The following is a 15942-nucleotide window of genomic DNA, read 5'->3' on the forward strand; positions in this document are numbered from 1 at the left end:
AACTTTTGATTTCCAGTACCCTTTTGGAAGAGATGGGTTGTTTAGCTGTTGGCATGATACACCTTTGCTTGGATGACCCATTTATTATACCCATAAAATCAGTGACTGTTGGAGGAAGCCAAAAAATTGGGTCTCAGTATGTGTACAATAAAATATAAACTGTGACTGTGTATAATGAAGAATGACAACCCTCCGTCTTCTCCCTACAGCTACTACAAGAGTCCGCTGAGCCTGAATCAAAGCAACCCAGAAAAAACATGGCGTCGTCACACAGCCTGTTTTATACTGCATTGCCAATATATACCTCTTCTCGCTGTTTCTTCAAATGCAAGGACACTAGTTTACAAGGTGTTTCTCTAGCTTTTATGGTGGTCAATAAATCCTTTCTTTTTTGCAATTTATTCTTGCCTCATGTGTGTTTACTGCTTATTTATTTGAATTCCTGGACAAGGAGTTGTCAGATAACAGCTTAGCGGGTGCATGGCTTTGAAACAAGCCATAGTGTAGGCATACAGTGGCAAACATCACTTATAAGGCCAAACTGTTTATTTTTTAACTGGATGCCTCCGTATATGCTATTTCATACAGTAAAAAGAGAAGGTATGTTGACACATTTCTGTCTGGCAAACACCAAAAGAACACTATAGGAAGGGGTGAGAAACACATACAGACTTATGGTGTCACTGAAATCCAGAGCAGATCTACAGCAAAATCAAAGACAAATGCATATCTAACTCATCTTCATCCAATTTTTCAGCAGAAATTACATTCTGCGTGGATGTACCCATAGTATCACAGAACTTTGAAAAAATCTTATAGAGGTATATCAAAAGTTTTTATCGGTGGGGATCTGGGTGCTAAGACCCCACAGATCGCTAGAATGAGGATAGAGAAGTACTCACAAACAGCACTCTCTCTCCTCACTGCAGGAAATGAAAGCGAGGAGAGAGAACATACTTCTCGCTCCTTGTTCTAGCAATTGTTGTAGGTCTCAGCGATCAGACTTCCATCAATCAACATTTTAGGGTACCTTCACAGGACTGTTGAACAGCTGACTCCGTTTTGCGGACAGCAAACATAAGACCCACAGAACGCGGAAGGGGCATGTCCTATCTTACGCCACATCTTGCAGATCGTGGACCCGTTGAAGTCAACCGGTCTGCGATGCGGCGTGCAGACGGCCAGTGCCCGTGTTTTGTGGGTCCATGGTTTGCTGTCCACGTACAATGGTCGTGTGAATGCACCCATATCAACATTTTTTTCAGAGTTAAGTGACACTACTGGTACGTCGACATGGGATGTAATTTCTGCTGAGAAATCGGATGAGAGTTAGATGTAGTTTTGTCATTGATTTTGCCGTGGATCTGTTCTGGATTTCACTTTATGCACTTTATGCATTGCAAATCCCCACCACAAGTCAAATCCCGTATGAATTCTGCAGAGATGTTTCCTGCTGTGACTGGATGTGATTTCATAAAATATTCACTCTGCTACAATAATAATTGCTGTGGATTTCCTTCCCACAATTCCACGTAAGAAACTCCACAGTGTATCCTTCCTGTTTGAACATACTCTTCGATTGTGCACGTGGATTTTGGCATATTTTACGCACTAAAATCTGCGTTGAATCTACTCTCTTTTTTCGTTTGGAAACTTGGATAGAAAATCTGCATTGTAGAAAAAATTTAACATGTTCATTCTTAGGGTATGTTCAGATGGAGGATTTTGTCAGCGTCGAAACAGCTGCGCTGTGCAGCGTTTTTTGCCGGGGGATTTAATGCAGACCTGCTTTAGGTTTAGCTCCATTGAATGGAACTAAACGGAGAACAGGCTCCTGCTGCATCTTTGAGAGGGGTACATGCAACAAAAATGGACCTGTACATTCTTAGTGCAGTTTTGAAAAGCGTGCGTCAAAAATCCTCTGCCACATGAACTGCAGTACAACCTCCTATTGAAAACAATGGCAAGTGGTTCAAGTGTAGATTCAGCCCAGTGTTTTTCACCGAATCTGCGCTGAAACCCCTGTCCAAAATCCTCAGTCTGAAAATAACCTTTGTGTGGATTCCACAGGGAAATTATAAAGGCAGCAAAATCCACATCAAAATCCACACCGTAAACCCCAGACCATCTAATAAAAGCAGCACAGTAAATGCATAGATTTTATTTAATGCAGATTCCACGTATAATTATTTAGTGCACTAATACAACCATGTGAACATACCCAAAGGCCTAAAGATAAACCCACACATGACAGAAAATACAGCATAAAAGTCTGATGTGAATTTTGACTCGGATATGTGACAAATATTCCAGCAAAACTGCATGTCTTGCAGGCGTTCTTTTTGTCGCAGGAATGGCTGTGAATTTCTGCAGCGAGGATCCGCAGCATAAAATCTCATCAACTTTGTTGGCACTGTACGCTGTGGATATTACACATGAAAATCTGCGATAGGGGGCGTGGTCGAGCTCCGGGCAAGATGGCCGTAGTTTGAAGTAGCTCCGCACTTCACAAGCATAGCGATGCTGATCCAACACCCTCAGGAGATCTACACAGCCTTTTAAAACTTCCAAATCACGAAATATAGCAGAGTTACCCACCATGGTGAAGAGCAGGAGAAGCAGGGAGCCCCCGAAGCACCTCGCCGACTTCTTCCTGGCAACGGAGAAGCACACGCGTCAGACCTCACGCTCCTCCAGCTGTAGCAGCTCCCCCTCGGCATCTATAGAGGAGAGAGAAGATAGGAAGAATACAAAACAATTATCAAAAGCTGAAAAGACTCCAGGCAGAGACACAACCACAACTGGTTTTAAAAACACCAAACCTGCAAGATCGAGAGCAAAAAGCTTCAAAATAACTCAGCAGGAGATACTGCAAGAAGAAAAAGATGCAGCTTTCTCAGATACCTCAAAAACTAGAAGTCCAGCCAAGCAAAAACCAAGGATGGACAACAATCAATCCCCTTCATATGAGGTAGGCGCGTCCACTTCTCTATCACCCCACACCATGGGAGTATTTGCACATATAACCACTTCTAATGACGTCATCACAGTAGATTTGATAAAAGAAATGCTGATGGCTTTAAAGTGCTCCATCAAAGCTGACATAGCACAAATGTGCAACGCTATTTCCACAAACCTAGATGAGTTGGGAGAGAGAGTAAACCACATTGAAAACAAAATGTCGGAATACGCAAAGGCGCACAATACCCTAGTAGACGCACATAACTCCCAAGAAGACGACATCACAGCCATTAAAGCAAAACTAGCAGACCTAGAAGACTGCTCTAGGCGAAACAATGTCAAATTTAGGGGGATCCCTGAGACAGTGTCCCCAGGAGAATTTTCTAAATATCTACAAAAAATTATGCAGGCCCTGCTACCAGAAGCCACACCTCTTGACCTCACTGTGGATAGAGCACACAGACTTCCAAAACCCAAAACATCCCAGAAAACAAGCCGAGAGACGCCCTTGCCCGTATTCACTTCTACCATATCAAAGAAGAAATCATGTCTGCGGCGAAAAAACTCCAATCTCTACCCGATCCATACAGGCACGTTATTCTATTCACCGACCTTTCACAAGCAACTATACTGGAAAGGAAAAAATTCCATCCAATAACCTCATGCCTGAGAGAAAATAAGATACCCTACAGATGGGGCTTTCCTACTAAGTTAATCCTACAAAAAGAAGGAATAACACACATCATCCACAATACAGATGAAGGTCAAAAATTGTTCAAACAATGGCAACTTAACAACGTAGACACAACCACTACAAGAAAGAAGAAAGAAATTACCACTATGCAAGAACAATGGATCTCAAACCCTCAGAAGACCTGAACTTATGCAAAACGTGAAGTGAAAACTAGTCCACAATGACTGTCCCCACGCATCTGCCAAGCATTCAGATCGTTCTCTGTTTCCCTAACACAAATAGGGATTATTTGTTCACTTTTGTTTTCCCCTTTGTTTGTGTTCCCCTTTTTCTTTTAAATCCACCTAGATCCAAAAACCAGATCACCGCAATTGCAACCACCAAGGGCTCACCAAAGCCAGAACCCTCACAGATCCCCCAACACCCAGCTGAACAAAGGCTCTTCAGGAGACCAGATGTCCAACACTAAGCATTGTCACAGAAGAAAAAGAGAAACTGTTAGGCCTCTTTCACACGAGCGTGTCCAGATAAGGTCCGGATGCATTGCGGCAAACCTGCGCGAGTAGGTACACAATTGCAGTCAGTTTTGACTGGGATTGCGTTCCGTTGTTCAGTTTTTATCGCGCGGGTGCAATGCGTTTTGCATGCGCGTGATAAAAAACTAAATGTGGTACCCAGAACCGAACTTCTTCACAGAAGTTCAGGTTTGGGTTCAAGGTTGTGTAGATTGAATTATTTCCCCTTATAACATGGTTATAAGGGAAAATAATAGCATTCTGAATACAGAATGCATAGTACAATAGGGCTGGAGGGGTTAAAAAAAAAATAAAAAAATATTTAACTCACCTTAATCCACTTGATCGCGCAGCCGGCATCTCTTCTGTCTTCTTCTTTGAGGAATAGGACCTTTGATGACGTCACTGCGCTCGTCACATGATCTTTTATCATGGTGATGGATCATGTGACGGACTATGTGATGAGTGTGTTATAAGGGATGACCATTGTGGCGAAACCAACCTCGCCACTGGGTTTTGGAGAGGCCTGGCTACTAGCCTCTTGCCCCAGGATTATGGGCCCTCTCATCAGCCAGGCCTCATTTGTTCACAAAGGACTTGGACTAACTTGAACTCTCACCCCCACGAATTAGACCAGGGTTCAAGTTAGTCCATTACGTTTGGTAATTGTATTTTGTGGATTGCGTCTCAGACAATGCTCATTGTGTTAGTTAATTGTGTCTCAGACAATGCTCATTGTATTTTGTTTATTGCGTTACCTCAGCCCTTCCCCTGGCAAGTCACAGCTGAGATGTCCCCTACTTCCTCACCAACTGTGGAGGTAGGGGACTTCATAGACTGGTACTGGGAGGAACCCCAGTCGGCAGGTGGAGATGGGACCGTAGTCACTCCACCGTCCCAACAGGGTGGCTGGGCAGGCGGCCCAGATCCCCAACTGCCACTGGGAGTACAGGGAGAGGAGATTGTCGGTCCCTCATCTCTGCAACAACCAGAATCACTGGTAGTGGAGACAGCCGGTCTCACTACCCAGCGGCAGTATACTCTACAGGGAGAGGAGACAGTTGGTCTCTCTCCCCAGCGGCAGATGGGGTATCCAGACGAGGGGGTAAGTGATAGCCCCCCTCCACAGCTCTCTCCCAGCCCAATACTGAGGGTAGTGGGTAAGGCTTTAAACCCCACTGACCCCTCTCCAGTAGAAGAGCTGGCATCAGAGCAGAGTGCCGCTGGCCTCTGCCCTAACCATTCAGTTACTACCCAGCAGGAGTTGGCACCATGCACCCCAGCTGAAGCGCTGGCATCAGGGCAGAGCGCCGCTGGCCTCTGCCCTCCCCTATCCTCCTCTCCAGAGCCGGACTTCCCACACGCTACCCCACGGAAGAGCTGGCATCTGGGCAGAGCGCAGTCGGCCTCTGCCCTCCCCTGTCCTCTTCTCCAGAGCCGGACTTCCCACAGGCTACCCCAGCGGAAGAGCTGGCATCTGGGCAGAGCGCAGTCGGCCTCTGCCCACCAAGTACCTCCAGCTCCAAGCTAGAGAACCACAAGGAAGCAAGGAGTCGCAGATGCCCACTCAACAGCTGGGGACATACAAAACAGAGCCAGGCCCCAAAATTCAACAGGTCCAGTATTGGGTTGGGGTTGGACTGCCAGACTAACTCAGGTACTGACCGTTAGGTCAGGTATCTGGTTAGTCTTCCCTGGGAGGCCTCATTTGTTCACAAAGGACTTGGACTAACTTGAACTCTCACCCCCACGAATTAGACCAGGGTTCAAGTTAGTCCATTACGTTTGGTAATTGTATTTTGTGGATTGCATCTCAGACAATGCTCATTGTGTTAGTTAATTGCGTCTCAGACAATGCTCATTGTATTTTGTTTATTGCGTTACAGACAGAGGGAAGGGGATTTTGTGTACAATTGCTGGGGAGGTTTGAATACTGTAAATGCATGTGATTGGCTGTTTTTACAAAACCCTGTGGGTGGTGGCCTTGTTGGAAGATGTGTATATGTCACGAGGGTGTCAAGAACCACGCCTGACTCCGTTATACCCGAGGTCAGGAAGTCGCAGCGGTTGGCTGTGCGCTCTATGTAAGATAGGGCTGTTTCCTTATGGTAGCTTTCTGAGTTTGCTTTGCAACCCTTTTTGGCTCACTCAGGGATCCGTAGCTCCTTCTCCTCAGCTGTTCCTTGTCCAGCACTCCCAACCTCCTTATATTCCCCTCTCACACTTCTCTGGTTGCCAGATATAGAGCTTCCTGCCTGGACTTCTATTCTGACCCTCTGGAGCTGTGTTGCTGCATTCTCTGGTAGTTGGTCCAGAACGTTACCCTCCGGATCCCTGTTGGACCTTTGTGGTCTGCTGTGGTCGCCCACCTGGGTGTATGTGTTTGTCTGTATTGTCTGTCCTCTCCCTGGTGTTTCCCTCTTAGTGTCAGTGGTGCGGACTAGCGATCCCACCGGCCCGTTCACTATCTAGGGCTCATTCTAGGGAAAGCCAGGGTTTAGGCACGTGATCGCTGCACGGGTGAGAAACCCGTCTAGGGACGTCAGGGCAGTCAGGTGCCAGCCGCAAGGTGAGTCAGGGGTCACCACCTTTCCCTCTCCCTTGGGCAGGGCTTTCCCTTTTCCCTCCCTGTGTGTGATGCCGGTCATTACATTATATCTGGCCATCATCAACCCCGTGGCTTTTCGACTGGAGCTACCTCAGACTTTTAAAATCCATAACGTCTTTCATAAGTCGTTACTCAAAAAATATGTTCCACCTCTAGAACCGTCGCCGCTGCCACCCCCTCCTGTTGTTGTGGATGGTAATCTAGAGTTTCAGATATCCAAAATTGTTAATTCTCGTCGGGTCCGCCGCTCTCTTCAATATCTGGTGCATTGGAGAGGTTACGGTCCCGAGGAAAGAATGTGGGTTCCTGCGTCTGAGGTAAATGCCGACAGGCTAGTTCGGGCTTTTCATGCCTCTCATCCTGAGAGACCTGGTCCTGAGTGTCCGGAGGCCCCTCGTAGAGAGGGGGGTACTGTCACGAGGGTGTCAAGAACCACGCCTGACTCCGTTATACCCGGGGTCAGGAAGTCGCAGCGGTTGGCTGCACGCTCTATGTAAGATAGGGCTGTTTCCTTATGGTAGCTTTCTGGGTTTGCTTTGCAACCCTTTTTGGCTCACTCAGGGATCCGTAGCTCCTTCTCCTCAGCTGTTCCTTGTCCAGCACTCCCAACCTCCTTATATTCCCCTCTCACACTTCTCTGGTTGCCAGATATAGAGCTTCCTGCCTGGACTTCTATTCTGACCCTCTGGAGCTGTGTTGCTGCGTTCTCTGGTAGTTGGTCCAGAACGTTACCCTCCGGATCCCTGTTGGACCTTTGTGGTCTGCTGTGGTCGCCCACCTGGGTGTATGTGTTTGTTTGTATTGTCTGTCCTCTCCCTGGTGTTTCCCTCTTAGTGTCAGTGGTGTGGACTAGCGATCCCACCGGCCCGTTCACTATCTAGGGCTCATTCTAGGGAAAGCCAGGGTTTAGGCACGTGATCGCCGCACGGGTGAGGAACCCGTCTAGGGACGTCAGGGCAGTCAGGTGCCAGCCGCAAGGTGAGTCAGGGGTCACCACCTTTCCCTCTCCCTTGGGCAGGGCTTTACCTTTTCCCTCCCTGTGTGTGACTCCGGTCATTACAGTATAAAATGCTTGTGTGTTAGAATAAAGTGGTTGCTTTTATACCTTCATGAAGTTTTGGGTCATGTTTGGGGAATGCGATAACTACACTCTTGGGGATTGCTATATCACAATACTCCCCTGAGTATAAGCTCTTGTAAGAGCTTGTTCATGGTTCCTGCTCTCTGCATTTAGGAGAGGTTCACCCACTGGAGACTGGAGCCTTGTCGTAGGTCCAGCGTGGGTGGAGGACGGTGAGACCCCAACCAAGCTGCGGCAGTTCATGGGGTCTGCAGTGCTGACGGTGTCAAGTGGAGTGCTTGGAGTCCTCTGGAAGCACTAGGAGCATCTATCGACGGAGGTACCCAGTCGGGGTGCTAGGCGTTCCGTTACAACCATGTTATAAGGGAAAATAATAATGATCGGGTCCCCATCCCGATCGTCTCTTAGCAACCGTGCGTGAAAATTGCACCGCATCCGCACTTGCTTGCGAATGCTTGCGATTTTCACGCAGCCCCATTCACTTCTATGGGGCCTGCGTTGCGTGAAAAACGCACAAAATAGAGCTTGCTGTGATTTTCACGCAACGCACTAATGATGCGTGAATATCACCGCTCATGTGCACAGCCCCATAGAAATGAATGCGGGTACAATGTGTTCAGTGCGGGTACAATGCGTTCACTTCACGCATTGCACTCGCGCGGAAAACTCGCCCTTGTGAAAGGGGCCTTAGCTTCAACTACACACCCAATATGACTATTAAGACTCTCTCACTAAATATAAAGGAACTCAATCACCCATACAAACACATATCCCTTTGGAAAGAAGCAAGATCTAATGGCGCGGAAATCGTCTGTATTCAAGAGACACATCTGTTAGCTGATGATACTGTTAGATTTAAGCATAAAAAATTTCCCCACATTACTCTTGCGCATCCTCTAAAAAGGCAGGAGGCAGCATAGCTATCAGAGATACTATAGCATTTGAAGAGATTAGCACGTTTAGAGATAGTGGGGGAAGATTTCTTATTCTAGTTTGTAAATTAAACAACACTCTATACATCTTCTCCAAGATCTCCTTTTTGAATAAAGTCATCAAAAAAACTGACCAAGATTCAAAGAGGACATCTCTTCATCTTTGGTGATATAAATATTATTGTAGATCCCATTATGGACACCACTGGTCGGGGTAGGAGAACTTTTCCCACACTTCGTTCTTGGTTATTAAGCAATGATATATATGGCTCTTGGCGATGTATAAATGCCAGCGAAAGAGACTACACCTTTTTCTCGTCCTGTAATAACACATACACTAGAATAGATTACTGCCTAACCACTAGACACTCCCTCCAACTTTAGGCTACTTTCAAACTTGCGTTCAGAGCGGGTCCGTCTGGTATCTGCACAGACGGATCCGCTCCTATAATGCAAACGCTTAGATCCGTTCAGAACGGATAAATAAATTTTATTTTTTTATTTTTTGTTCATGATAATGCAAACGGATCCGTTTTGACTTTACATTGAAAGTCAATGGGGGACGGATCCGTTTGAAAATTGAGCCATATTGTGTCAACTTCAAACGGATCCGTCCCCATTGACTTACATTGTAAGTCTGGACGGATCCGTTTGCCTCCGCACGGCCAGGCGGACACCCGAACGCTGCAAGCACTAAGGCTACTTTCACACTAGCGTTCGGAGCAGATCCGTCTGATGTTTCATCAGACGGATCCGCTCCGATAATGCAGACGTTCGCATCCGTTCAGAACGGATCCGTCTGCATTAAAACTTATAAAATTTTCTAAGTATGAAAGTAGCCTGAGCGGATCCGTTCAGACTTTGCATTGTAAGTCAATGGGGAACGGATCCGCTTGAAGATTGAGCCATTTGGTGTCATCTTCAAGCGGATCCGTCCCCATTGACTTACATTGTAAGTCTGGACGGATCCGCTCGCCTCCGCACGGCCAGGCGGACACCCGAACGCTGCAAGCAGCGTTCAGGTGTCCGCTCACTGAGCGGAGCGGAGGCTGAGCGCTGGCAGGCGGATGCATTCTCAGTGGATCCGCCTCCATTGAGAATGCATTGCGGCCGGGCGGCTGCGTTCAGGACCGCTCGTGAGCTCCTTCAAACGGAGCTCACGAGCGGACACCTGAACGCAGGTGTGAAAGTAGCCTAATAAAGATATTCAACATGCCCTGAAATTAGACATAAAGGAATATTTTACAATAAATGATAGCCCCGAAATAAATAGATTTTCACTATGAAATGCACATAGGGCATACATTAGAGGCCTTATAATAAAGTATGGCACTAATTACAAGACAGAGAAACAGAGAAGACTAAAAGAATACATAACACATAACAATCCAACATAACAAAACCGAGAGACGAGATTCGCTTAATACTACTAGACGATTATGAACATTATATAACGAAACTCAAACTACAATACTATAGCCAAAACAATAAAGCCTCTTCCTTTATGGCAAATTGCGTTAAAAATAAGAAAAATAAAACCAAAATTGCACACCTGATAAACACAAAAAACAACAGTAAACTACTTAACCCTTAACACATTACAAACTATTTTAGTGAATATTATATAACCTCAGAGAGGACCAATCCATCAAACAACCAAACTTAGTAGATATACAACACTTTCTCAACTCTTTAAAACTACCCAAAAACCCAATGTCTCAATGGAGATACTTAACACCCCTTTTTCTAAACAAGAAATCGATAAAACCCCAGGTCCCGATGGCTTTTCTAATGAATACTATAAAAAGTTTTTCTGAATCACTAACCCCAAATCTCCAAGAAGTATTTAACCAAGCATTATCAACCAGATATTTCTCTAAAGAAATGACACAGACTACTATAATCACTATTCCCAAACAAGACAAAGATCCCTCTATGGTAACTAACTATCGCCAAATATCTCTCATTAATTCGGATATTAAACTATACGTGAAAATCATCTCTTCAAGACTATCGAACATCATCCCCCTTTTAGTAAAACCGGACCAAGCAGGCTTTGTCACTAATAGACAAGCCTCTGATGGTACCCTTATAAACATCCTTAAGTGGATTGAAATTGAAAAAATGCCTTCTCTGCTCCTTTCATTGGATGCAGAGAAGAGCGTTTGATAGAATACACTGGGGATATACAGTCAGGTCCATAAATATTGGGACATCAACACAATTGTAACATTTTTGGCTCTATACACCACGACAATGGATTTGAAATGAAACAAACAAGATGTGCTTTAACTGCCTACTGTCAGCTTTTATTTGAGGGTATATACATCCAAACAGGTGAACGGTGTATGAATTATAACAGTTTGCATATGTGCATCCCACTTGTAAAGGGACCAAAAGTAATGGGACATAATAATAATCATAAATAAAACTTTCACTTTTTAATACGTGGTTGCAAATCCTTTGCAGTCAATTACAGCCTGAAGTCTGGAACGCATAGACATCACCAGATGCTTGGTTTCATCCCTGGTGATGATCTGCCAGGCCTCTACTGCAACTGTCTTCAGTTCCTGCTTGTTCTTGGGGCATTTTCCCTTCAGTTTATCTTCAGCAAGTGAAATGCATGCTCAATCGGATTTAGGTCAGGTGATTGACTTGGCCATTGCATAACATTCCACTTCTTTCCCTTAAAAAACTCTTTGGTTGCTTTTGCAGTATGCTTTGGGTAATTGTCAATCTGCACTATGATGCGCTGTCCAATGAGTTCTGAATCATTTGGCTGAATATGAGCAGATAATATTTCCCGAAACACTTCAGAATTCATCCTGCTGCTTTTGTCAGCAGTCACATCATCAATAAATACAAGAGAACCAGTTCCATTGGCAGCCATACATGCCCACGCCATGACACTACCACCACCATACTTCACTAATGAGGTGGTATGCTTAGGATCATGAGCAGTTTCTTTCCTTCTCCATACTCTTCTCTTCTCATCACTCTGGTACAAGTTGATCTTGGTCTCATCTGTCCATAGGATGTTGTTCCAGAACTGTGAAGGCTTTTTTAGAGGTCGTTTGGCAAACTCTAATCTGGCCTTCCTGTTTTTGAGGCTCACCAATGGTTTACATCTTGTGGTGAACCCTCTGTATTCACAGATTGTTTGATTGTTGACTTTGACACACATACTCCTACCTCCTGGAGAGCATTCTTGATCTGGTCAACTGTTGTGAAGGGTGTTTTCTTCACCAGGGAAAGAATTCTTCGGTCATCCACCGCAGGTGTTTTCCATGGTCTTCCGGGTCTTTTGGTGTTGCTGAGCTCACCGATGCATTCCTTCTTTTTAAGAATGTTCCAAACAGTTGTTTTGGCCACGCCTAATGTTTTTGCTATCGCTCTGATGTTTTTTTTTTTTTCAGCCTAATGATGGCTTGCTTCCCTGATAGTGACAGCTCTTTGGATCTCATCTTGAGAGTTGACAGCAACAGATTCCAAATGCAAATAGCACACTTGAAATGAACTCTGGTTTTATCTGCTCATTGTAATTTGGAAAATGAGGGAATAACACACACCTGGCCATGGAACAGCTGAGAAGCCAATTGTACCATTACTTTTGGTCCCTTAACAAGTGGGAGGCACATATGCAAACTGTTGTAATTCCTACACCGTTCACCTGATTTGGATGTAAATACCCTTAAATTAAAGCTGACAGTCTGCACATCTTGTTCGTTTCATTTCAAATCCATTGTGGTGGTGTATAGAGCCAAAAATGTTAGTATAGTGTCAATGTCCCAATATTTATGGACCTGTCACCTGACTGTATGTTCTCTACTCTTGAGAATTTTGGTTTCTCAAGCCCCATCTTAAGAGGCATCCAAGCCTTATATCAAAATCCCTCAGCCAGAATATTGACAAATGGTATGCTCTCAAATCCATTCCCCCTTACAAATGGAAAACGACAAGGATGTCCGCTATTCCCTATTTTATGACGAATATCGCACCTTGCTGCCGCCGGACGTCAACTACATAGAGCCAGCGAGATACGGTATGGTCACTGGTTACCAAAGCTCCTGGAGGAGCAGGTAACGTCAACTTGATATAGTTTACACAGACACCTCCTGTAGACGCGGGTACAGAGAGGCAACAAGCTGAGAGAGTCTTTTCACTGCCCCAGTGAAGCTCTTTCTCAGGCTGGGTATACTGCCATCAGCTTCTCGTTTGAGATAAGCCCGGTCCTCTAACAGGATTATATAGGGTGAGAAACCAACCCGCAGTAGCGTATAACTTGGCTGAAACATGGACGTGGGGATTCTTGATCGAGATTCAAGACAGCACAAGATTAAATTATGTATTTAATTGCCTTAAGGGCTTACTAGAAATAACACTATACACACAGAAAATATATACAGTGGTCTGAGGTTACAAATACAGATGATAGGATACAACAGGGTTAAGCAGAACAAAAGTCAGTTTACCAGGTACAGGAGTCCTTTGGGTTGTGATGAGTTCTTAACTGTAGTCACATGGGAAGCAGTGATGTCAGTTGGTTGCAGGTCCCTCTAAATACAATGTGACCACCCTTTAGAGAAAGACCCGCCCACTTGCAGGCACAAGCCTTTTAACCTGTAGCCGGCCTCTCCCCTCCCGACCCCTGGGAGGGGTCCACTCCCCCTCTGCTGGGATCATGGCTCCAGACCAGAATGTCACAGGGAGGTGGGTCTGGGACCAATGGATCCACCTGGTTTTCGGGTACCAGTAAAGTCCAAGCATGGTACTGATATTTGGTTTCTGTTGGGAGATATGTATATATCCCCTCCCTGGCATCCCACCACCAAACTATGACCACGGGCCTGTTCATCGTGGCCTCAGGAACACAAATATGTCTGTGATGGACAGGCGATTCATAATTCCTTATGAATCGCCGGTTTCATGATGTCTGATAATGTTCATTGAACTGGGGAATGGCCTAGACCCCCTGCAGAGAGGTTTTTCATGTTCCATCAGCTGGGTTCCTGGCTGGCTGAATAGAGGTGAGAAATTGTAAACAATGGTGGCCTGCTAGAGGTTCTCTGCCATTTGGCTAGGCTTTAAAGCAGTGCCCCACCTGTGGAGTTCACTACCTCTGCTATCTGACAGCTGATCAGCCATGGGAACATGGCTGACATAAAATAATAATCCATATTCCTCACACCTCCTCCTTTTTGAGGGCATCAGGGGGCAGCACATTCCTGGGTTCCCCTGTGCTCCCATCCGCATCCTCTCCTTGCCGGGATAGCCCGTCGACGTTCCCATGGTTGCAGCCCTTCTTGTGGTGAATGGTCAAGTGATACTGCTGGAGCGCGAGGCTCCAGCGTAGCAGCCTTCCATTCGTCCCTCAGACAGTGTTTAACCAGCTGAGGGGGTTGTGGTCTGTCTCCACAGTGAAGCAGCGCCTGTATAAGTACGGCTGCAAACGTTGCAGTGCCCAGACAATGGCCAGGCACTCCTTCTCCATTGTGGAGTATGCCATCTCCCTCGGCATGAGATTCCGACTCAAGTACAAAATGGGGTGTTCCTGGCAAGTAGTGTCGACTTGGCTGAGTATGGCACCGAGGCCAAAATTACTGGCGTCGGTTTGTACTAAAAATGGCCACGTGAAGTCGGCTGCTTGTAGTACAGGGAAGCTCGAGAGGGCGGCCTTCAGCCCTCCAATCGACTGCGGAGGGCAGCTTCTTCTTGGTGAGGTCTGTCAAGGGCTTTGCCAGGCTACTATAGTGGGGGCAAACCCCCTATAGCACCCGTCGGTGCCCAGGAAGGACATCACCTGTTTATTGGTCCTGAGGGTGGGCCAGGATGCGATGGCATCTACTTTTCCAGGCTCTAGCTTCAGGGTCCTCGCCTCCCCGGTGCCCCAGTTAGTAGACCTCGCTCATGCCCAGCTGGCACTTTTCCGGCTTGATGGTCAAGCCTGCCTGGTGGATCTTCCCGAGCACCTGCATCAGGTGCTCTAGGTGATCCTCCCATGTGGGACTGAAGACGGCAATATCATCAAGGTACGCGGCTGCGTACTCTTCAAGTCCCTTAAGCAGCATGTTGAACATCCGCTGAAAAGTGGCAGGGGCATTCTTCATGCCGAACGGAATCATAGTGGACTTGCACAATCCAAAGGGGGTAATAAAGGCAGATCATTCCTGCATTTCACAGCTCAGGGGAATCTTCCAATACCTCCGGCTCAGATCCATGATGGTCAGGTACTGGGCTCCGGCCAACTGATCAAGTAGGTCATCGATGCGTGGCGTTGGGTACGCATCGGTGACCGAGACAGTGTTGAGTCCCCTGTAGTCCACGCAGAACCGGGTGGTCCGGTCCTTCTTTGGGACGAGGACCACAGGCGATGCCCAAGCGCTGTTGGATGCCTGGATGACCCCCAGATTCAGCATCTTGTCAATCTTCTGGCTGGCGCATGTGCTGCTACACCTCCAAGAAAACCCGATATGCTGAACGCCGGATTGGGGGGTGATCCCTGGTGTCCACGTGAAGGACGGCCAACTCTGTCCTTCCGGGCTTGTTGCTGAACAAATCCCGGAAGTTGTGAAGGGTGGCTCATAGCTGGAAACATTGGTTCTTCAAGAGCTGTTGGCCCACCTCCACATCCTCGAGGGACACACCCGCCTTCACCTGGGCGAGCATGTCCAGGAGGGTTTCCTCCTCCCTCCTTCTGGAAGGTTGCAGACAAGGAGGGCACATGCCTCCCTGTTCTGATGTGCCTTCATCATGTTCACGTGGAAGGCCTTCCGCCTTCCCCGGGCATGGTCCAGGACCTGAGGCGCTGATGCATGAGGTACGTGCCTTCCCAGGCCGCCAGAAGCTTGTCGTGAGGTACGGGGACCAGTACCCATGCCTTTTGACCCACCTGGTATGTCCTCTCACAAGCGTTTTGGTCATACCATTGCTTCTGGTCGGCCTGGGCTTGCTCCATACTATCGTTCACCAACTGCGACAAGGCCTGCATCTTGTTTCGGAAGCGTATAACATACTCTACGACCGACACTCCGGGGGTGGCTACATCTGCCTCCCAGGCCTCTTTCACCAGAGCCAGGGGCCCCGACACATGTCGCCCATACAGGAGCTCGAAGCGGGGGAACCTGTGGGACCTCTCGGTAGACAAACAGCAG

At 46.8% G+C, this 15942-nt stretch overlaps 1 protein-coding gene and 1 long non-coding RNA gene across 9 annotated transcripts in view; one reads left to right on the top strand and one right to left on the bottom strand.

Moving 5' to 3' along the window:
• Nucleotides 1-2820, bottom strand: part of LOC121004391 — a 28142-nt gene extending 25322 nt beyond the window's left edge. Inside the window, exon 1 of the long non-coding RNA XR_005779704.1 lies at nt 2599-2820. This is a non-coding gene — a long non-coding RNA (uncharacterized LOC121004391). The remainder of the gene's footprint in view (nt 1-2598) is intronic.
• Nucleotides 1-15942, top strand: part of LOC121004381 (keratin, type I cytoskeletal 13-like) — a 90149-nt gene that overhangs the window by 26817 nt on the left and 47390 nt on the right. Inside the window, exon 9 of one of the 8 annotated variants that reach the window (XM_040436568.1) lies at nt 210-307. The exons of the other annotated variants lie outside the window; for them this stretch is intronic. Coding sequence (XP_040292502.1) covers nt 210-229 — 20 coding nt within the window. The 3' untranslated portion in view covers nt 230-307. Of the gene's footprint in view, nt 1-209; nt 308-15942 lie in introns of those variants that run through there. 8 annotated transcript variants of the gene reach the window in all.

Source organism: Bufo bufo, chromosome 6 (assembly GCF_905171765.1).
Source record: "Bufo bufo chromosome 6, aBufBuf1.1, whole genome shotgun sequence".
Classification (NCBI taxonomy): domain Eukaryota; kingdom Metazoa; phylum Chordata; class Amphibia; order Anura; family Bufonidae; genus Bufo; species Bufo bufo.